A 24,063-nucleotide genomic window follows, 5' to 3' on the forward strand; every position below is an offset into this window, starting at 1 on the left:
CCCCTCAAACCTGTTCCGCCATTCAATATCATGGCTGATCCTCAACCTCAATTCCACTTTCCCACGCAATCGCATAATTCTCAAGAATCCAAAAGGTCTATTGATCTCAGCCTTGAATATACTCAACGGCTGACCACCACTCCGCTGAATTAAGAAATTTCTCATCTCAGTACAAAATGGCCATCCCCTTATCCTGAGACCCTTCCCCCTAGTTCTAGACTTCCCAGCAAGGGGCAGATATGTGGTTATCTGTAGCTGTACCTGGCTACAATGTAATGAAGTACAGCACTGTATTAGAGATACAGCACTGAAACAGGCCCTTCGGCCCACCGAGTCTGTGCCGACCATCAACCACCCATTTATACTAATCCTACACTAATTCCATATTCCTACCACATCCCCACCTACCTATACTAGGGGCAATTGCTAATGGCCAATTTACCTATCAACCTGCAAGTCTTTGGCATATGGGAGGAAACCGGAGCACATGGAGGAAACCCACGCAGACACAGGGAGAACTTGCAAACTCCACACAGGCAGTACCCAGAATTGAACCCGGGTCGCTGGAGCTGTGAGGCTGCGGTGCTAACCACTGCGCCACTGTGCCGCCCCAAAATAGCAAAATACTGCAGATGCTGGAAATCAAATAAAAACAAAAGTGCTGGAAATACTCAGCAGGTCAGGCAGCATCTGTGGCGAGAGAAACAGAGTTAATGTTTTAGTTCTGATGGAAGGTCACAGACCTGAAACATTAACTCTGCTTCTCTCTCCACAGATGCTGCCGGAGCTGCAGAGTATTTCCAGCACTGTTTTTATTACAGCACTGTATTGTTCAATTGTTTCTACAATTCCAATTATAATAGGGTGATATTTCTTTTAGTACATAGGCAGCATAATGAGTTTAAATTCTGAAGGAATGTAACTTTCAGGTGCCCTCTGGTAACTTGTCACATCTCCGGTAAATAGTTTAAAAAAAAAATCTTTAAATGATTTAAAGGAATAATCCATACGTTCACTTCCTTAATGTGCCTTTTGAATTTGAAAAGTTGCAGATCCTAGTTGTACATAATCGGCAGGCTTCCCAAATGAATGCAAATATCCAATCCCAGTATTTCAAATCTACCAATCATAGTTAGGAATTTAAGGCACATGCTTCATGGAAGATGTTTTTATTCTGAAGAAGGAACAGTTTCCATTTCAACACAATATGGATGCTTCCTACGATTGCCTTAGCAGACATCTAAACTGTATTGTCCACTTGAATAAAACAGCTGCTAGAGACAGACAGTATTAGGGTGGGGGAACCAAAAACACATGCAGCTGAAGTTTTAAAAGGATAGAAATAAAAATTACAACCCTGTACATTTACATTTTTGATCAAAAATAGGCACTTGTGACAAATGTTTTAAATGCAATATTAAAATGAACACAATAGCATGTACAGAGAACATTATAGTGTTTTTGGATCAAAATGCTTCTCCCTGTTATTGCTTCATTGAGATAACTGCTTAAAATCGCAACAATGTAAATATCTTAATTTGTTCTCAACTTCATACATTGCTGTTTATAGAAAAATCTAGTTATAAGCAACTTTGTCCCAACCCATTACATATAATAGGATTTTAGTGCATTTCATTTATATAAAAGTACAAAAAAGCATTTTGTTAATTAAAACACAAACCTGAAAATTCTTAACTTCATTTTCACCTCCCAGTTTAAGGACATAAAGCAAAGTTGTTATATGCTCAAATCTGCAAGATAATTCTAGAAACACTATTTTAAGTAAACATGCAAGATCACTTCTAATGATTATTTCCTTTAATTGGCTCAAAGTAGCATTTGTAGCACAAGCTCCCTTTCTAGTGCAGTACTCTTAAGCTCTGGGAAAGCTGGAAAAAGCCATTCTTCAGATCGTCCACATTCATGATTTTCTTTCACCTACAATAAACAACCAGATGTTACAATGGAATTAAAGGATGAGTAGATTTACATTGGGTGTGCTTTATATAAAAGAGACATACTAATGAGGGCAAGATCACAAATTAGGTGTAATGTCTGTTACTCCTTTATAATGTGTTTAAACTCCAGCTTTAGCGAATGCTGAACGTATGTCAACTGAAATCAAATATTTCTCCCAGTTTCTCAGTTTCCAACACATCTGTTCTGATGATGCAACCTTCCAAAACACCGCCTCTGATGTCTTCCTTTTTCCTCAACCGAGGATTCCCCTGCACTGTGGTTGATAGGGCCCTCAACCGTGTCTGACCCATTTCCCGCACTTCTGCCCTCCCTCCCAAAATTGCAACAGGGTTCCCCTTGTCCTTACTTTCCACCCCACCAGCCTCCACATCCAAAGGATCATCCTCTGTCATTTCAGTCACCTCCAGCACCAAACACATCTTCCCCTCCCCATCAGCATCCCCTGGTCCACTCCTCCATTACCCCCGACACCGCTTTCCTTTCCCACAATATCTTCCCATGCAATCGCAGGAGGTATAATGCCTGCCCTTTTACCTCCTCTCTCCTCACCATCCAAGGCCCTAAACACTCCTTCCAGGTAAAGCAGCGTTTTACTTGTACTTCTTTCAATTTAGTATACTGTATTCACTGCTCACAGCGCAGTCTCCTCTACACTGGGGAGACCAAACGCAGATTAGGTGACCGCTTTGCGGAACACCTTTTCTCAGTCTGCAAGTGTGATCCTGAGCTTCTGGTTGCTTGCCTGCCATTTTAATTCTCAACCTTGTTCACCGGAACACTGCAGCAGGCCAAGGACAGAAATGTGGGCATGGGAACATTAGCACAAGCTCAAGGAACAGCACCTCATTTTCTGATTAGGCACTCTACATCCTTCTGGACTCAATATTGAGTTCAATAATTTCAGATCATGAGCCCCATTATTATTTTTTTTTTTTTTAATTATTTAATTTTATTATTTTTAATCATATACTAGTCTTAAACTTACTTTTCATGTTTTTGCTTTCGTACAGAGTCATAGAGTTAGAGTTACACAGCACAGAAATAGGCCCTTTGGCCCATCATGTCCGTGCCTGCCATCAAGCACCTATCTATTCTAATCCCATTTTCCAGCTCTTGGCCCATAGCCTTGTATGCTATGGCATTTCAAGTGCTCATCTAATTACTTCTTAAATGTTATGAGGGCCCCTGCCTCTACCACCCCTTCAGGCAGTGTGTTTCAGATTCCAACCACCCTCTGGGTGAAAACATTTTTCCTCAAATCCCCTCTAAACCTCCTGCCCCTTACCTTAAATAGAGGCCCCCTGGTTATTGACCCCTCTGCTAAGGAAAAAGGTTTCTTCCTATCTACCCTTATGCTCCTCATAATTATGCATACCTCAATCATGTCCCCACTCAGTCTTCTCTGCTCTAAGGAAAACAATCCTAGCCTATCCAGTCTCTTTTCATAGCTGAAACGCTCCAGCCCAGGAAACATCCTGGTGAATCTCCTCTGCACCCTCTCCAGTGCAATCACATCCTTCCGATAGTGTGGTGACCAGAACTGTACACAGTACTCCAGCTGTGGCCTAAATAGCGTTTTATACAGCTCCATCATAACCTCCCTGCTCTTATATTCTATGCCTTGGCTAATAATGGCAACTATCCCATATGCTTTCCTAACCACCTTATCTACCTGTGCTGCTGCCTTCAGTGATCTATGGACAAGCGCACCAAGGTCCATCTGACCCACTGTACTCCCTAGTGTCCTACCATCCATTGTATATTCCCTTGCCTTGTTAGTCCTCCCAAAATGCAGCACCTCACACTTCTCGGGATTAAATTCCATTTGCCACTGCTCTGCCCATCTTACCAACCCATTTATATTGTCCTGTAATCTAAGGCTATCCTCCTCACTATTTACAACACCACCAATTTTCGTGTCATCTGCGAACTTACTGATCATACCTCCTATATTCACGTCTTAATCATTAATGCACACTACAAACAGCCATGGTCCCAGCACCAATCCCTGTGGTACACCACTGGTCACAGGCTTCCAATCGCAAAAACAACTCTTGACCATCACCCTCTGCCTCCTGCCACTAAGCCAATTTTGGATCCAATTTGCCAATTGCCCTGGATCTCACGGGCTCTTACCTTCTAGACCAATCTCCCATTTGGGACCTTATCGAAAGCCTTACTGAAGTCCATGTAGACTACATCAACTGCTTTACCCTCATCTACACACCTGGTCACCTCGAAAAATTCAATCAAATTTGTTGGACATGATCGCCTCGACAAAGCCAAGTTGACTATCCCTGATTAATCCCTATCTCTCCAAGTGGAGATTAATCCTGTCCCTCAGAATTTTTTCCAATAGTTTCCCTACCACTGATGTTGGACTCAGTGGCCTGTAATTACCTGGTTTATCCGTACTACCCTTCTTGAATAATGGTACCACATTCACTGTCCTCCAGTCCTCTGGCACCTCTCTAGTGGCCAGAGAGGAATTGAAAATTTGTGCCAGAGCTCCTGCAATCTCCTCCCTTGCCTCACATAACAGCTTGGGATACATCTCATCTGGGCCTGAGGATTTATCCACTTTTAAACCCGCTAAAACTGCTAATACCTCCTCCCTTTCAATGCTAATTTGTTCAAGCAGATCACAATCCCCCTCCCTGATCTCTACACCTACATCGTCCTTCTCCATAGTGAACACAGAGCTGTGTTCTATATTCTGCCATTAGCACTCTCTCTGGACTCGTGCTTTGTCTTTTCCTACAACTATTTAGCACTCCATTTGCATTCTGTTCCATGACATCTGTCATTTAACCTCTTTCCCCCGCCCCCCCCCCACCCCTCCGTCCTATCACAGTCCTTCCTGCTTGTTCTACTCCCCCCGCCCCCACTTCTCACTTGTTCAAAGATGGTTACATTTCTAACTTTTGCCAGTTCTGATGAAAGGTCATAAACCTGAAACATTAACTCTGTTTCTCTCTCCACAGATGCTGCCAGACCTGCTGAGTATTTCCAGCATTTTCTGATCTCATCCCAGAGTTCCAACATCTGCAGTATTTTGCTCTTATTAAAAGTATTTTGTGCTGTGCTTGCACATTTTAGAACTGCCAGAACTAAAGTCAATTACTGAACCTTTAAATGGTTCCATAAGGAATTTCTAATCAAGTTAAAAAACACTAATACATTCATAAATGTAAAGTGATCCATTTGTCGGGAATCCACTATGATAACAGCAATTAAATTATAATTTCCAATAGGGTTAGAAATACAGATCTTCAGGCATTATGTGCATCTGCAGCACCATGGTGCTTGTTTTATAAAGCAAAGTCAACTAGCTTAAATACACTTCTGGTGCACACAGCACACATGCTGGAGGGGTTGAGTTACCCAGCATCAAATCTGTTTAGGGCCTAAAAAGGGCAACTGGCTATAAAGATGCTACAGAAAAGGATACGGTTTACAAAGACAGCGAATGTTTTATCTGTGTCTTTACCTGTGAGAAAAAAATATCTTTCTGGATTATTTAAGACTAGCTAAGGTGTATAATGTAAACAGTGGATGGAGTTTTCCCAGCCCCATGGAGGCGGTTTTGGAGGCAGGGAAATTTAGAACACAACACATCAGGTCAGCTCCCCGACATGCTCCCACCTCCAGGCGAATTTCCCAAGGGTGGCTGTGTGTGGAATCGGCTGCCCGCATGAGGGAAGCAGGCTAACAATTAAGACAGTTAAAGAGGCGGCTTCACAAAAGGGAAGTCCAGCTGCTAACAACAGAGGCCTTTTAATTATTTGCCAGCAATAATTTTCAATACTCATGTATCCCCAAGCAGAAGGCATGCCATTGCAGCCAGCTCATGTAGACCGATGTCTCCGCTAATGTACCTGATGCAATGGCAGCTTCTGCTTCCTACTGAAGATGCCTCCATGACATTGCTACCAACACTGCGAAGGCGACAAGCAGCCACATCCACGGGACGCACTGAATGCACCGCCTGCCTCTAGCACCCAGTCTCCATCCCCAATTGGACGGGGCTCCCGGAGGTGGCCTGTTAATTGGCCGCCTCCCATAAGAGCGTGCCAGGACGCAGATCTCAGATATCGGCGGGGTTGGGACCTGGAAATGGTCCTAATGCCCAAGATTTTTTATTAGTCCAGAAGATTCCGGCCAGCATTGCCTTACAAGGCACTTTAATATCAGCTGTGGCTCAGTGGTAGCACACTTGCCTCTTTTGCTTAAGGTTGTAGGTACAAGTCCCACTCGAGAGACTGGGGCCCAAAATTCAAGGCTGACACTTCAGTGCAGTACTGAGGGAATGCTGCACTGTCAGAGCTGCCATCTTTCAGATGAGATGTTAAACCAAGACCCCATCTACTCTCTCAGGTGGAAGTAAAAGAATCCATGGCACTATTTCGACAAGCAGGAGAATGATCCCTGGTGTCTTGGCCAATATTTATCCCTCAATCAACAGCACAAACAATTTGTGGTCGTTATCACATTGCTGTTTCGGGAGCTTGCTGTGTGCAAATTGGCTGCCGCGTTTCCTATGTTACTACAGTAAAACACTTCAAGACATCATGAGGTTGTGAAAGGTGCCATATAAACGCAAGTTTCTATATATTATTAGCACTTCAATGCAAATAAGCTGCAGCAACGCAAGAGAGAAAATGCCTGTGCTTTCAACCATTCAGCTATTTTCCAAACACAAAGGCATGCCTGTATTTTATTAGGGGACTCTGCATTGCTGTTGTTAATATTCCATTTGCCCATGAAATGTAGAAAGCAACCAATACCAAGCACACTGCACACACATGGTTAGCTGCTGGCACTTGGGTTATACTTATAACCTTTATTACAACTTTTTTTCCTGTTCAATTGATTTGCCGAATGTCACACATAACTAGTGCCAGCAAATAGAAACAGAAGAGATTCAAAGTTGTAACTCAACCCTTTATGAGGATAGGGTCCTGGAGATTCTTGGCATGTTGCCAATAGTAGGGGCAAGGCGAGGGCAAGGATCTCCCTCAAGCTCATTATTTTTCTTGTCTTAGTCACAGGTATACCCTGCAGCCCAACAACTTGCATTGATATAGCACTTTTAACAGAGAAAAAAATCCCAAGACAATTCAGGAAGGTTTAACCAGACAAAAATAGATGTGGAGCCAAAGTAGATATTAGCAGGGGTGATCAAATGTTTGGTCAAAGAGGTTGATTTTAAATGAGAGTTTTAAGAAGGAGATGGAGTTGCAAAGAAGTTTAGGAATGGAATTCTACAGCATGGGCCTAGACAGCTAAATGGAAGGCTGTCATGGTGGGCAAAGGCAGGGGATGCACAAAGGCCATCCTGCAACTTTTTGTAATGGACAGCTCTACTTCAAGGAGCGTCTTACCTAGTATTCTACAATATTTACTAAATGTCGAAGAGCTGGTGTTGTCAGGGAAAAATGAGCAGCCTCAATCAAACAACTCAAGGCAACCTGCGAGTCTACCCATAAGGTGCTGAACACAAGCACAGAAGTTACAGGAGAGATTATTTGATGACATTCACAGCACACGAGGTCCAAGAGCTATTAACATTAAAGGAGACTTAACGAGAAGATACTAGACCTACAGAGTCAGCTGAAGTGCTCCAACAACTGCTGGTAGAGCTCATAAGGCCTGTCTATAAACAGTTTCGCAGCTCAGCGGTTTGTGCAATCACAAGTATACCAAACATTTAAATACATTTCCGCAGTGCACACAGCATGCCAGAGGAGATGACCTCTATAGAAGTCCACAACCTTCAGTACTGCCTGCACAAGCTGCAGATCACATACTGAGTGAGCACTGTAGCAGACTCCCATTTGCCAAGAGTCCAAGCTCAGACATAGCTTCAATCATGAATAGTCTGGGGTTCTGAAGACATTGGGCTACTTCAACAGCCTCACTGCTGACCAATGTTGTGCTGCTGCAGAATGCTGGAGATAAAGGAGCATCCAGGAGGGGAATAGTTGGAGCAGACACCAAGGTAGTGCCGTCTCAGCAATGCCACATTATAAATCCAGGCACCTTCCAGGCTACAGATAGCCACCGACACACAGCAACCATCACATTCTCTTCCACTCCCCATTAGGAAAGTAGTTAGAACAAAGAACAGTAAAGCACCGGAACAGGCCATTCGGCCCTCCAAGCCTGCGCCGATCTTGATGCCTGCCTAAAGTAACACCTTCTGCACTTCCGGGGACCGTATCCCTCAATTCCCATCCTATTCATGTATTTGTCAAGATGCCTCTTAAACGTCGCTATCGTACCTGCTTCCACCACCTCCCCCAGCAGCAAGTTCCAGGCACTCACCATCCTCTGTGTAAAGAACTTGCCTCGCACATACCCTCTAAACTTTGCCCCTCGCACCTTAAACCTATGTCCCCTAGTAACTGACTCTTCCACCCTGGGAGAAAGCTTCTGACTATCCACTCGTCCATGCCACTCATAACTTTGTAAACCTCTATCATGTTGCCCCTCCACCTCCGTCGTTCCAGTAAAAACAATGAGTTTATCCAACCTCTCCTTGTAGCTAATGCCCTCCAGACCAGGCAACATCCTGGTAAACCTCTTCCTGGTACCCTCTCCAAAGCCTCCACGTCCTTCTGGTATTGTGGCGACCAGAATTGCACGCAATATTCTAAGTGTGGCCTAAGTAAAGTTCTGTACAGCTGCAGCATGACTTGCCAATTTTTATACTCTATGCCCCGACCGATGAAGGCAAGCATGCCGTATGCCTTCTTGACTACCTTACCAACCTGCATTGCCACTTTGTGACCTGTGGACCTGTATGCCCAGATCTCTCTGCCTGTCAATACTCCTAAGGGTTCTGCCATTTACTGTATACCTCCCACCTGCATTAGACCTTCCAAAATGCATTAACTCACATTTGTCCGGATTAAACTCCATCTACCATTTCTCCAACCGATCTCTATCCTGCTGTATCTTCTGACAATCCTCATCACTACCCGCAACTCCACCAACCTTTGTGTCATCCGCAAACTTACTAATCAGACCAGCTACATTTTCCTCCAAATCATTTATATATACTACAAACAGCAAAGGTCCCAGCACTGATCCCTGTGGAACACCACTAGTCACAGCCCTCCATTCAGAAAAGCACCCTTCCACTGCTACCCTCTGTCTTCTATGACCAAGCCAGTTCTGTATCCATCTTGCCAGCTCACCTCTGATCCCGTGTGACTTCACCTTTTGTACTAGTCTGCCATGAGACACCTTGTCAAAGGCTTTACTGAAGTCCATATAGACAACATCCACTGCCCTTCCTTCATCAATCATCTTCGTCACTTCCTCAAAAAACTCAATCAAGTTAGTGAGACATGACCTCCCCTTCACAAAACCATGCTGCCTCTCGCTAACAAGTTCATTTGTTTCCAAATGGGAGTAAATCCTGTCCCGAAGAATCCTCTCTAATAATTTCCCTACCACTGACATAAGGCTCACTGGCCTATAATTTCCTGGATTATCCTTGCTACCCTTCTTAAACAAAGGAACAACATTGGCTATTCTCCAGTCCTCTGGGACCTCACCTGTAGCCAATGAGGATACAAAGATTTCTGTCAAGGCCCCAGCAATTTCTTCCCTTGCCTCCCTCAGTATTCTGGGGTAGATCCCATCAGGCCCCTGGGGACTTATCTACCTTAATGCTTTGCAAGACATCCAACACCTCCTCCTTTTTGATAACGGCATGACCCAGACTATCTACACTCCCTTCCCTGGACTCATCATCCACCAAGTCCTTCTCTTTGGTGAATACTGATGCAAAGTACTCATTTAGTACCTCACCCATTTCCTCTGGCTCCACACATAACTTCCCTCCTCCTTCCTTGAGTGGGCGAACCCTTTCCCTGGTTAACCTCTTGCTCTTTATATACGTATATAAAGCCTTGGGATTCTCCTTAATCCTGTTTACCAATGACTTTTCATGACTCCTTTTAGCCCTCCTGACTCCTTGCTTAAGTTCCTTCCTACTGTCTTTATATTCCTCAAGGGCTTTGTCTGTTCCCAGCCTTCTAGCCCTTACGAATGCTTCCTTTTTCTTTTTGACTAGGCTCACAATATTCCTCGTTATCCAAGGTTCCCGAAACTTGCCAAACTTATCCTTCTTGCTCACAGGAACATGCCGGTCCTGGATTCTAATCAACTGACGTTTGAAAGACTCCCACATATCAGATGTTGATTTACCCTCAAACAGCCGCCCCCAATCTAAATTCTGCAGTTCCTGCCTAATATTGTTATAATTAGCCTTCTCCCAATTTAGAAGGATTTTAAGAGGATCAGACAATACACAGTCACAGGGGAAGACTGGGTACCATGGTATCACTGAATAAAAATATCAAGAGTACTCTCAATTAAAATGCTGCATTTAAAAAAAGCAATGGTTTGCTTAAATACAGCATAAATTATCTTTAATTTTTATGTACTACTTTGAGCAGTTCTTTGTAATAGCTGGTTTATTCTAAAGCAGCCATTCCCACCTCTCTCCAAATCAGCTGGAGCAAAATGTAACAGTGACAGCAGAAACAGGCCAAAAAAATGAAGTGTTACACTACTCATTTTTAACTTGCACATTAGTCATGATAACCACTATTTATGATTCTAAAACTAACACATGTTGCTTTTAAAGTGAGCAAAAGAAAAACTTCAGTTTATTCAAAATCCTGCAAAATTGTGTTACTAGGAACAGAATGAAAACTACTGGCTTTGATTTTCTGTTTGGAAATTTGGCAGTAGCACGAGAACTGAGCACTAAAGCAAGATTCATGCCATCACTACAAACGTTACAAGATAGCAACTTTTTACCAGTCAAATTCCTTTCATATTCAGGCTTGATATTGTAGTACTCCTCTGGCGTTACTGTTTCAATTCCACCAAAGTAATCCAGGACCCAAATGTTGGTAATGTTCAGCTTGGCAAAGTACCACCCATGATCACGTGGCCATTCAGGCATTTCTGGATGTCGGCTGAAGAGCGCTTCTTTGGCAAAGTCAATTTCTGTCTCGTTCACCTAAAAAAAAACGTAAAATTTATCCCCTCCTGAAGGAAACTGGAAATAGTTATTCATGAGAATATTTTCAATTTTTTAATAAAAACAAGAAATGCTGGAACCACTCAGCAGGTCTGGCAGCATCTGTGGAGAGAGAAGTAGAGTTAACGTTTCAGGTCAGTCACCCTTCTTCAGAACTAGCAAATATTAGAAATGTAAAAGGTTATAAGCAAGTAAAGCGGGGGTGGGGCAAGAGATAACAAAGGAGAAGATGTAAATAAGACAAGGTCACAGAATAGCTGACCAGAAGGTCGTGGAGCAAAGGCAAACAATATGTTAATGGTGTGTTGAAAGACAAAGCATTACTACAGATAGGGTGTTAACAGACTCCATTCCATTCTCCCAGTTTCTCCGTCTCCGACGCATCTGCTCTGATGATGCTACCTTCCATGACAGCGCTTCTGATATGTCTTCTTTTTTCCTCAACTGAGGATTCCACCCCCCCCCCCCACTGTGGTTGACAGTGCCCTCAACTGTGTCTGGCCCATTGCCCGCCCTTCTACCCTCACTCCTTCCCCTCCCTCCCAGATCCGCGACAGGGTTCCCCTTGTCCTCACTTTCCACCCCATCAGCCTCCATATCCAAAGGATCATTCTCCACCATTTCCGCCACCTCCAGTGTGATGCCACTACCAAACGCATCTTCCCCTCCCTTCCCCTGTCAGCATTCCGAAGGGGTCATTCCCTCCGTGACACCCTGGTCCACTCCTCCATTACCCCCACCACCTCGTCCCCTTCTCATGGCACCTTCTCCTGCAACCACAGGAGGTGTAATACCTGCCCATTTACCTCCTCTCTCCTCACTATCCCAGGCCCAAACACTCCTTTCAGGTGAGGCAGCGATTTACTTGTACTTCTTTCAATGTAGTATACTATATTCGCTGCTCACAATGTGGTCCCTCTACATTGGGGAGAACAAACGCAGACTGGGTGGCCGCCATGCGGAACACCTCCGCTCAGTCCGCAAGCAGTACCCAGAGCTTCCGGTTGCTTGCCATTTCAACTCTCCCCCCTGCTCTCATGCTCACATCTCTGTCCTGGGAATGCTGCAGCGTTCCAGTGAACATCAACGCAAGCTCGAGGAACAGCATCTCATTTACCGATTAGGCACACTACAGCATGCCGGACTGAACATGGAGTTCAATAATTTCAGAGCCAGACGGGCCCCCCATTTTACTTTTATTTTTAGTCATTTTTTTCTTTTTCCTTTTTTTTAATAGTTTTTTTTCTGTGTTTATTTTATTTCATCTTAGTTTGTTCAGTTTGCTTACACGGTGTTTTTGTTCATGTTTGTACTTGCAGCTGTTCAATTTTCAGTCCATTAACACCCTATCTGTACTAATGCTTTGTCTTTCAACACACCATTAACATATTGTTTGCCTTTGCTCCACGACCTTCTGGTCAGCTATTCTGTGACCTTGTCTTATTTACACCTCCTTTGTTATCTCTTGCCCCACCCCCGCTTTACTTGCTTATAACCTTTTACATTTCTAATATTTGCTAGTTCTGAAGAAGGGTGACTGACCTGAAACGTTAACTCTGCTTCTCTCTCCACAGATGCTGCCAGACCTGCTGAGTATTTCCAGCATTTCGTTTTTATTTCAGATTTCCAGCATCCACAGTATTTTGCTTCAATTTTTTAACGTTTGGGATGGTATCACAGAACTGAGCCAGCAAGAAATTGTATTATTGAGCAGCCATGAGTTAATTGTACCCAACTGTGTCACCTTCATAACAAGTGCGTTATGTGGTTGACATGCAATTGGAGTGAGAGGAGATTGCAAAATTATGAACTGTGGCACAGTCCTGAACCCAGAATGGACATAATTTTTGTGACTGGCACCAACAAAGGTGTCTTTATTACTGGACCTTTAAAACAGTCTCAATAATGCTAACGCCTATGTATACACAACGGGAAAAAAATCTGTAAAAAGAAATTCACAGCACAAAGTATCAACAATTTGCAAAGTGGTGAAATGCAGGTTTAATTTACTGGCAATTTACTGACTTCCCTCTCAGTCACACTCCTATGGGAGAAAAAAATGTCACTGGGACTAAAGTCCTCCTGCCAAAACATATTTTGTTGAACAATGGAAGGAAGAAGGTGGGGAGGAGGGGGCCAGAATTTCTAGTACTAAACTGCAGCATACCTTCATGATTGTTCCAGAGAGGATCACACGACAGCAAAGTGGACTTTGGGGGTCAAACGTTTGTTTCCTACAGTAGTCCGTCTCTGCCAGGGACATAGCCAGGGATATTTCTGGATGAGCCTACGATAAAATTAAAAAGTGAGGCAGTAACAGTGAATAGAAATCAAAATGTCAAATTATTCGCAGTAGTTTACATCCAGCAAGTAGAATCATTGAACCACAGAATCTTACAGCACACAAGGCTATTTAGCCCATCGTGCCTGTGCCGAATCTTTGAAAGAGCTATCTAATTAATTCCACTCTCCCTCCAAAGCCTTGCAAAACTTCCCTTTTTAAGGGTACAACCAATTACCTTTTGAAAGTTACCATTGAATCTGCTTCAAAAACCCTTGTGTAGTGGATTCCAGATCATAACTCTAATAAAAACATTTCTCTTCATCTTCCCTCTGATCTTTCATTAATTATCTTAAATTTGCGTCCTTTGGTTATTAACCCTCCTGCCAGTGACAAACAGTTCCTCCTGTAGGCCACCAAACAGTAGTTGGTAATGTAGGGCACAGTATAAATCAGGAAATTAGAGGTGCATGTAACAAGGGTAATACAGTAATCCTAGGGGACTTCAATCTACATATAGGCAGGTAAACCCAAATAGCACGAATGTTGTGGAGGACAAATTCCTGGAATGTATATGAGAAGGTATGTTGAGGAATCAACTAAAGAGCGGGCTATTTTAGATCAAGTATTGTGCAATGAGAAAGGGCTAATTAATCTCATTGTAAAGGAGCCTTTAGGGAAGAGTGTCCATAGTATTACAGAATTTTACTTTAAGTTTGAAAGTGACGTAGTTCAATCCGAAACTAGGGTCTTAAATCTAAACAAAGGAAACTACAAAAGGTATGAGGGGCAAGTTGGCTGTGGTAGTCTGGGAAAATACATTAAAAGGTAATACAGTGGACAGGCAATGGCTAGCATTTGAAGAATTAACACATGGTTTACAACAAATTTACATTCTTGAGTATTGCTGAAAAGAGACATTTTGTCAAAGCTTTTCGTCTTGCACTCATCAGGATAATTTGCAAGAATACCAATGTAAGGGAAAGCAACAAATTTATATTGTATGAGAAGAGAATGCTGATTGGTTGGCAAGTGGACTCTGACTGGTAGAGGTGCTGCCATGGAGAATGCACCAGATACATTTTTTTTGAGGAACAAAAACCCAGCAGGAAAAGCAATCCAACTGTGGCTAACAAGAGAAGTTAAGAATTGTATTAGATCAAAGGAAGAGACTTATAAAGTTGCCAAAAAAAGTAGCAAGCCTGAGGATTGGGAGCATTTTGGAATTAAGCAAAGGAGGACCAGGAAACTGATAAAGGGAAAATCGAACATTAAAGTAAACTAGTGCAAAACATAAAAACTGACTATAAAAGCTTCTATAGGTATGTGGAAAGGATTAGCAAAGACAAATGTAGGCCCTTTACAGGCAGAGACAGGAGAATTTATAATGGGGAAGAAGGAAACAGCAGAGAAACTAAACACTTTGTGTCTGTCTTCGTAGAGGAAGATACAAAAAAACCTCCCAGGAATACTGGAGAACAAAGGGACTAGCAAGAATGGGGAACCAAAAGAAATTTTTATTTAAAAAACTGGAAAAATGAATGGGACTGAAAGTTTGTCAATCACCAGGACCTGATGATCTGTATCCCAGATTGTTGAGAGGTGGCAGTAGAGATAGTGGATGCATTGGTGGTCATCTTCCAAAATGCAATAGATTCTGGAAAGGTTCCTGCAGATAGGAAGGTAGCAAATGTAACCACACTATTTAAAAAAGGACGGAGAGTGAAAACGGGACCTAAAGACCTGTTAGATTACTGACAGGAGAGTGACTGCCCTTGACATCAAGGCAGCATTTGACTGAGTATGGCATCAAGGAGCCCCAGCGAAACTGGAGTCTAGGGAATCAGGGGAAAACTCTGCGTTGGTTGGAGTCACGCCTAACACAAAAGAAGAGGGTTGTGGTTGTTGAGGGTCAATCATCTCAGCTCCAGGACATCACTGCAGGAGTTCCTCAGGGTAGTGTCCTTGGCCCAACCATCTTCAGCTGCTTCATCAATGACTTTCTCTCCATCATAAGGGCAGAAGTGGGGATGTTAGCTGATGATTGCACAATGTTAAGCACCTTGCGTGACTCCTCAGATACTGAAACAGTCTGGACAATATCCAGGCTTGGGCTGATAAGCGGCAAGTAACATTTGCGCCACACAAGTGGCGGGCAATAACCATCTCCAACAAGAGAGAATCTAACCATCTCCCCTTGACATTCAATGGCATTATGATCGCTGAATCCCCCACTATCAACATCCTAGGGGTTACCATTGACCAGCAACTGGAGTAGCCATATAAATACCGTGGCTACAAGAGCAGGTCAGAGGCTAGGAATCCTGCAGCAAGTAACTCACCTCCTGACTCCCCAAAGCCTGTCCACCATCTACAAGTCACAACTCAGGAGTGTGATGGAATACTCTCCACTTGCCTGGATGGGTGCAGCTCCAACAACACTCAAGAAGCTCAACACCATCCAGGACAGTGGACACCATCCGACGCACAGTGGCAACAGTGTGTACCATCTACAAGATGCACAGCAGCAACGCACCAAGGCTGCTTAGACAGTACCTACCAAACCTGCGACCTCTACCACCTAGAAGGACTAGGGCAGCAGATGCATGGGAACACCACCACCTGCAAGTTCCCACCAAGCCACACACCACCCTGACTTGGAACTATAATCGCCATTCCTTCACTGTCGCTGGGTCAAAATCCTGGAACTCCCTTTCTCACAGCATTGTAGGTGTACCTACCCCACATGGACTGCAGCGATTCAAGAAGGCAGCTCACCACCACCTTCTCAAGGGCAATTAGGGATGAGCAATAAATGCTGTCCGAGCCAGCGATGAACATCCCAGGAATGAATAAAAAAAAGATTGACATCAGTAGTTGGGAAAATGCTAGAATCTGTTATAAAGGATGTGATAACTGGATGCTTAGAAAATAATGGTAGGATTGGGCAGAGTCAAGATAGGTTTATGAAAGGGAAATCATGTTTGACAAAACTGTTGGATTTTTTTGAGGATGTTACTTGTAGCATAGATAAGGGGGAACCAGTGTACGCAGTGTATTTGGATTTTCAAGTCTTTCGATAAGTTCTCACAAGAGGTTAGTAAGCAAAATTGGGCACATGGGATTGGGGGTAATATACTGGCATGGGTTGAGAATTGGTTAACGAACAGAAAACAGAATAGGAATAAATGGGTCATTGAGGTTGGCAGGCTGTGACTTGTGGGGTACCACAAGGATCAGTGCTTTGACCCCAGCTATTCACAATCTACATCAATGATTTGTAAGTGGGAACCAAATATATTTCCAAGTTTGCTGAAGACACAAAACTAGGTAGGACTGTGAGTTGTGAGGAGGACGCAAAGAGGCTTCAAAAGGATTTAGACAGGCTAAGTGAGCGGGCAAGAACATGGCAGCTGGAACATAATGTAGAAAAACGTGAAGTTATCCACTTTGATAAGAAAAACAGAAATGCAGATTATTTCTTGAATGGTGAGAGATTGGGAAGTGATGTCCAAAGGTACCTGGGTGCCCTTGTTCATAAGTCACTGAAAGATAACATGCAGGTGCAGCAAGCAATTAGGAAGGCAAATTGTATATTGGCCTTTATTACAAGAGGGTTTGAATACAAGAGTAAAGATGTATTGCTGCAACTGTACAGAGCCTTGGTGAGACTGTGCCTGGAGTATAGTGTATAGGACCAGCATATTCCTGTGAGGAAGAAAGACAGGTTTGGCAAGTTTCGGGAAGCTTGGATAACGCGGGATATTGTGAGCCTAGTCAAAAAGAAAAAGGAAGCATTTGTAAGGGCTGGAAGGCTAGGAACAGACAAAGCCCTTGAGGAATATAAAGACAGTAGGAAGGAACTTAAGCAAGGAGTCAGGAGGGCTAAAAGGGGTCATGCAAAATCATTGGCAAACAGGATTAAGGATAATCCCAAGGCGTTTTATACGTATATAAAGAGCAAGAGGGTAACCAGGGAAAGGGTTGGCCCACTCAAGGACAGAGATGGGAATCTATGTGTGGAGCCAGAGGAAATGGGCGAGGAGCTAAATGAGTACTTTGCATCAGTATTCACCAAAGAGAAGGACTTGGTGGATGATGAGCTTAGGGAAGGGAGTGCAGATAGTCTCAGTCATCTCATTATCAAAAAGGAGGTGGTGTTGGGTGGCTTGCAAAGCATTAAGGTAGATAAGTCCCCAGGGCCTGATGGAATCTACCCTAGAATACTGAGGGAGGCAAGGGAGGGAATTGCTGGGGCCTTGACAGAAATCTTTGCATCCTCATTGGCTAAAGGTGAGGTCCCAGAGGACTGGAGAATAGCCAATATTGTTCCTTTGTTTAAGAAGGGTGGCAAGGATAATCCAGGAAATTATAGGCCGGTGAGCCTTACGTCAGTGGTAGGGAAACTATTAGAGAGGATTATTCGGGACAGGATTTATTCCCATTTGGAAACAAACGAACTTATTAGCGAGAGATAGCATGGTTTTGTGAAGGGGAGGTCGTGTCTTACTAATTTGATAGTTTTTTTTGAGGAAGTGACGAAGATGATTGATGAAGGATTGATGTTATCTATATGGACTTTAGTAAAGCCGTTGACAAGGTCCCTCATGGCATACTGGTACAAAAGGTGAAGTCACACGGGATCAGAGGTGAGCTGGCAAGATGGATACAGAACTGGCTCGGTCATAGAAGACAGAGGGTATCAGCGGATGGGTGTTTTTCTGAATGGAGGGATGTGACTAGTGGTGTTCCGCAGGGATCAGTGCTGGGACCTTTGCTGTTTGTAGTATATATAAATGATTTTGAGGAAAATGTAGCTGGTCTGATTAGTAAGTTTGCGGACGACACAAAGGTTGGTGGAGTTGCGGATAGTGTTGAGGATTGTCAGAGGATACAGCAGGATATAGTTCGGTTGGAGACTTGGGTGGAGAAATGGCAGATGGAGTTTAATCCGGACAAATGTGAGGTAATGCATTTTTGAAGTCTAATGCAGGTGGGAGGTATACAGTAAATGGCAGAACCCTTAGGAGTATTGACAGGCAGAGAGATCTGGGCATACAGGTCCACAGGTCACTGAAAGTGACAACGCAGGTGGATAAGGTAGTCAAGAAGGCATGCTTGCCTTCATCGGTCGGGGCATAGAGTATAAAAATTGGCAAGTCATGTTGCAGCTGTACAGAACCTTAGTTAAGCCACACTCAGAATATTGCGTGCAATTCTGGTCGCCACACTACCAGAAGAAAGTGGAGGCTTAGGAGAGGGTACAGAGGAGGTTTACCAGGATGTTGCCTGGTCTGGAGGGCATTAGCTATGAGGAGAGGTTGGAAAAACTCGGATTGTTTTCACTGGAACGACGGAGGTGGAGGGGCGACATGATAGAGGTTTACAAAGTTATGAGCGGCATGGACAGAGTGGATAGTCAGAAGCTTTTTCCCAGGGTGGAACAGTCAGTTACCAGGGGACAAAGGTACAAGGGGCAAAGTTTAGAGGGGATGTGCGAGGCAAGTTTTTTTTTTTACACAGAGGGTGGTGAGTGCCTGGAACTTGCTGCCAGGGGAGGTGGTGGAAGCAGATACGAAAGCGACATTTAAGAGACATCTTGACAAATACATGAATAGGAAGGGACTAGAGGGATATGGGCCCCGGAAGTGCAGAGGGTGTTAGTTTAGGCAGGCATCAAGATCGGCGCAGTCTTGGAGGGCCGAATGGCCTGTTCCTGTGCTGTACTGTTCTTTTTGTTCTGATCTCCTTACCTAAGGAAGGATATACTTGCCATAAAGAAAAAATACAAGGGTGAGATCCCCCATGGTTAACTTAAACACTGAAAGATAGCATCAAACCTAAAGAAAAAGCCTATAATTGTACAAAGATGGCAGGCAGGTCAGAAGATTGGACAGAATTTAAAAAACAGCAAAGAATGACTAAAATATTGATGAGGAAGGTAAAATTAGAGTATGAGAGAAAGCTAGCTAGAAATATAAAGACAGATAATAAGAGTTTCTTTAGATGTTTAAAAAGAGTTAACAAAGTGAGCGTTGGTCCTATAGAAATTGAGTCTGGGGAATTAATAATGGATAATAAGGAGATGGCAGATGAAATGAACAGACATTTTGCGTCGGTCTTCACTCTTGAGGATCTCAAGTAACATCCCTATATTAGCTGCAAGTCAGGAAATGGAAGGGAGGGAGGAACTCAAGAAAATTACAATCACCAGGGAAGTGGTACTGAACAAATTGTTGGAGCTGTGGGCTGCCAAATCCCTGGATCCTGATGGACTTCATCCTAGGGTGTTAAAAGAAGTGGCTAATGAGATTGTTGATGCATTAGTTTAAATTTTCCAAAATTCCCCCCCTCCCCCTAGATTTGGGGAAGGTTACGTTAGATTGGAAAATAGTGAATGCAACTCCTTTAATCAAAAAGGGAGGGAGACAGAAAGCAGGAAACTACAGGCCAGTTAGCTTAACATCTGTCTTAGGGAAAATGTTAGAAGCTATTAAAGATGTTAGAGCAGGGCATTTAGAAAAATTCATGGTAATCAGGCAGAGTCAACATGGTTTTGTGAAAGGGAAATCATGTTTAACCAATTTATTGGAGTTCTTTGAGGGAGTTACATGTGCTGTGGATAAAGGGGAACTGGTGGATGTATTGTACTTAGATTTTCAGAAGGCATTTGATAAGGTGCCACATCAAAGATTATTGCAGAAAATAAAAGCTCATCGTGTAGGGGGTAACATTGGCATGGACAGAAGATTGGCCAGCTAACAGGAAACAGACAGTAGGCATAAATGGGTCATTTTCTGGTTGGCAAGATGTAACGAGTGGTGTGCCACAGGGATCTGTGCTGGGGCCTCAACTTTTTACAATTTATATAAATGACTTAGATGAAGGGACCGAAGGTATGGTTGCTAAATTTGCTGATAACACAAAGATAGGTAGGAAAGTAACGAGGAATAAGGGGGCTACAAAGGAATATAGATAGGTTAAGTGAGTGGGCAAAGATCTGGCAAATAGAGTATAATGTGAGAAAGTGGGAAATTGTCCACTTTGGCAGGAAGAATAAAAAAGCACATTATCTAAATGGAGAGACTGCAGAGGGATCTGGGTGTCCTAGTGCATGAATCTCAAAAGGTTAGTATGCAGATACAGCACGTAATTAGGAAAGCTAATAGAATGTTATCATTTATCTTGAGGGGAATTGAATACAAGAGTAGGGAGGTTATGCTTCAGCTATACAGGGCATCGGTGAGACCAGATCTGGAGTATTGTGTACAGCACTGGACTCCTCATTTAAGGAATGATGTAAAAGCGTTGGAGGGACTACAGAGAAGGTTTACTAGACTAATACCTGGAATAGGCAGGCTGTCTTATGAGGAAAGATTGGACAGGCTAGGCTTGTATCGGTTGGAATTTAGAAGAGCAAAAGACAACTTGATTGAAACATATAAGATCCTGAGAAGTCTTGACAGGGTAGATGCAGAAAGGATGCTTCCCCTTGTGCAAGAATCTAGAACTAGGAGTCACTATTTAAAAATAAGGGGTCGCCCATTTAAGACAGGGAAGTGGAGAATTTTTTCCTGAGAGGGTCATGAGTCTTTGGAATTTTCTTCCTCAAAAGGCAGTGGAAGCAGAGTCTTTGAATATTTTTAAGGCAGAGGTAGTTAGGTTGTTGAAAAACAAGGGGGTGGAAGGTTACAGGGGGTAGGTGGAAATGTGGAGTAATCAGTTCAGCCATGAACTTACTGAATAGCAGAGCAGGCTCAAAGGGCCGAATGGCCTACTCCTGCTCCTAATTCGTATGTTCGTATGTACCCACTTACAAAACCAAACCAAGAATGAAGAACATTTATCAAATAGTTAAAAAAGCTAAAGTTGCGAATCAGACCTTGATATATAACCTGAAGCACTATCGTCAGTGTCTCATTGGAAGGGAAAAATTAAAGTGTGGCAGATTAAGTCAGTCACAATTCATAAACAGCAAATTATCTTCTGCTGCCTTTCCAGAAATACACTTGAAGTAATACAAAATGATAATCACTTAAAAATTTCAAGACAAGATTTAAAGCAACATCTAAAAGAATTCAATTGAAACATTTCAACTTCATGCAAAATATATTTACCAATTTCCTAATGTATTTACGGATGTTTTGGTAGTTGGCCAGTTATGAGGAAAGCTAAACTCAGAAAATGCGACTCAGACTGACTCAGCAAACTTCAAGATTGCTGTTAATCTTCAAACTTGCGCCACTGTAATCAGCAAGTGCAGTCTTGTAAGTTACGATTCGTGTTTTCGTAAAACTTTCTTTTTTAAAAATTCGAACAGCTGGGAAAGGTTTCTTTTGAATTAAAAACTCATAACACCATCTCCCATTGTAACTCATTCTTTCCTAGGGCTTTGAAACCTTTAACCCCGTTTTTCCTTTCTCGTAAAATTTGCAGTTCTCAATATTCTAGGTTTTTTCATGACTTTTTTCAGCTTGTCTCTATTTCTATCCCCACTTTCAGCTCTGACCTTTAACCATCACATTTCTAGACTTCAGATCACATGAGCAAAACGTTGCATATATTCACTACTACTGACATCGTAATAGTTACTGGCACAGCACGATTTACATGAAATGTAGACTATAGATTATAAATGTTCGCATAATTAAGCTGCCAAATTCAGTACCTAAATCTTATTTCGCATTTACTGTGCGAAGCTTTCGAGCTAATTTACTGCTTAAATATGACAACATTCTGACTGATTTGTTCCATAATCATAGATGATACAGAAAAAAAAATCTGTACAATTAAAAAAGTGCTCAGAGATCACAACTGGTGTCACATTTGAAGAGATGGATGAGGGAATATTGAATATAGTGGTGACTCTGTCTCTCACAGCCGGCCTCTCACCTGCATGTCCTGCACAGAGATCTCCAGCGGGGTCAGGTACAGGTAAGGGACACCGCTGCCCCTCGCCAGGGGCCCGTCGCTCACCGAGAAGATGTTGGAGAAAGGTCGCCCGACCACACACGGCTGCTTGGAGATGGTGGCCACCGAGCCCCAGTCACAAGCATGAACTATATACCGCGCCATTCGGGCCACATCATTGTGAGGGGGGATCGAGCTCGACCCCCGGAGAAAGGCGAACAGAAAGAGGAACGAAAGGACCTCGCAACTCGCCATCGTCAAGTCGAATAATGGACAGGGGGGCAGCCGCCGGCCGCCGGCACCCAGCCCGAGCAGGCGCACAACATCCGGCAGTCACGTGATGCGGGCAGGCTCACTGAGCCGGAAGCAGAGGCAGCACCACCTACAGTCATAGACACAGAGCTGTACACAATTATTCTGTACATCATCCTGCAGTAATAGACATAGAGCTGTACACAATTCCCCGATACATCCTGCTGCAGTAATAGACTCAGAGCTGTACACAATTCCTCTGTACATCCTCCTGCAATGATAGACATAGAGCTGTACACCATTCCCCATTCACCCTCCTGCAGTAATAGACACAGAGCTGTACATAATTCCCCATTCACCCACCTACAGTCATAGACGCAGAGCTGTACACAATTCCCCATTCACCCTCCTGCAGTAATAGACACAGAGCTGTACATAATTCCCCATTCACCCACCTACAGTCATAGACGCAGAGCTGTACACAATTCCCCATTCACCCTCCTGCAGTAATAGACACAGAGCTGTACATAATTCCCCATTCACCCACCTACAGTCATAGACACAGAGCTGTACACGATTCCCCATTCACCCTCCTACAGTCATAAACGCAGAGCTGTACATAATTCCTCATTCACCCACCTACAGTCATAGACACAGACCTGGACACAGTTCCCCATTCACCCTCCTACAGTCATAGACGCAGAGCTGTACACGATTCCCCTGTACACCTTCCTGCAGTAATAGACAAAGAGCTGTATACGATTCCCCATTCACCCACCTACAGTAATAGACACGGAGTTGTACACAATTCCCCTGTACATCCTCCTGCAGTAATAGACACGGAGTTGTACACAATTCCCCTATACATCCTCCTGCAGTAATAGACAAAGAGCTGTACACGATTCCCCATTCACCCACCTACAGTAATAGACACGGAGTTGTACACAATTCCCCTGTACATCCTCCTGCAGTAATAGACACGGAGTTGTACACAATTCCCCTATACATCCTCCTGCAGTAATAGACAAAGAGCTGTATACGATTCCCCATTCACCCACCTACAGTAATAGACACGGAGTTGTACACAATTCCCCTGTACATCCTCCTGCAGTAATAGACACGGAGTTGTACACAATTCCCCTATACATCCTCCTGCAGTAATAGACAAAGAGCTGTACACGATTCCCCATTCACCCACCTACAGTAATAGACACGGAGTTGTACACAATTCCCCTGTACATCCTCCTGCAGTAATAGACACAGAGCTGTACACAATTCCCCTGTACATGGTCCTGCAGTAATAGACACAGAGCTGTACACAATTCCCCTGTACATCCTCCTGCAGTAATAGACACAGAGCTGTACACGATTCCCCATTCACTCTCCTACAGACATAAACGCAGAGCTGTGCATGATTCCCCATTCACCCACCTACAGTCATAGACACAGAGCTGTACACAATTCCCCATTCACCCTCCTACAGTCATAAACACAGAGCTGTACATAATTCCTCATTCACCCACCTACAGTCATAGACACAGACCTGTACACAGTTCCCCATTCACCCTCCTACAGT

The 24,063-nt window shown here is 43.5% G+C and overlaps 1 protein-coding gene across 1 annotated transcript; it reads right to left on the minus strand.

Annotated features, from left to right (window-relative positions):
* Window positions 1-1,153: 1,153 nt before the first annotated feature.
* Window positions 1,154-22,551, minus strand: creg1 (cellular repressor of E1A-stimulated genes 1). Its single transcript, XM_068040860.1, has 4 exons — window positions 22,218-22,551; window positions 13,212-13,331; window positions 10,819-11,023; window positions 1,154-1,938 (listed from the first exon to the last, which is right to left on the minus strand). The coding sequence occupies exons 1-4, from the start codon at window positions 22,488-22,490 to the stop codon at window positions 1,922-1,924; spliced, it is 615 nt and encodes a 204-aa protein (XP_067896961.1). The 5' UTR covers window positions 22,491-22,551; the 3' UTR covers window positions 1,154-1,921.
* Between the last annotated feature and the right edge of the window lie 1,512 nt (window positions 22,552-24,063).

This window comes from Heterodontus francisci, chromosome 10 (genome assembly GCF_036365525.1).
Source record: "Heterodontus francisci isolate sHetFra1 chromosome 10, sHetFra1.hap1, whole genome shotgun sequence".
In the NCBI taxonomy this organism is placed as follows: Eukaryota; Metazoa; Chordata; class Chondrichthyes; order Heterodontiformes; family Heterodontidae; genus Heterodontus; species Heterodontus francisci.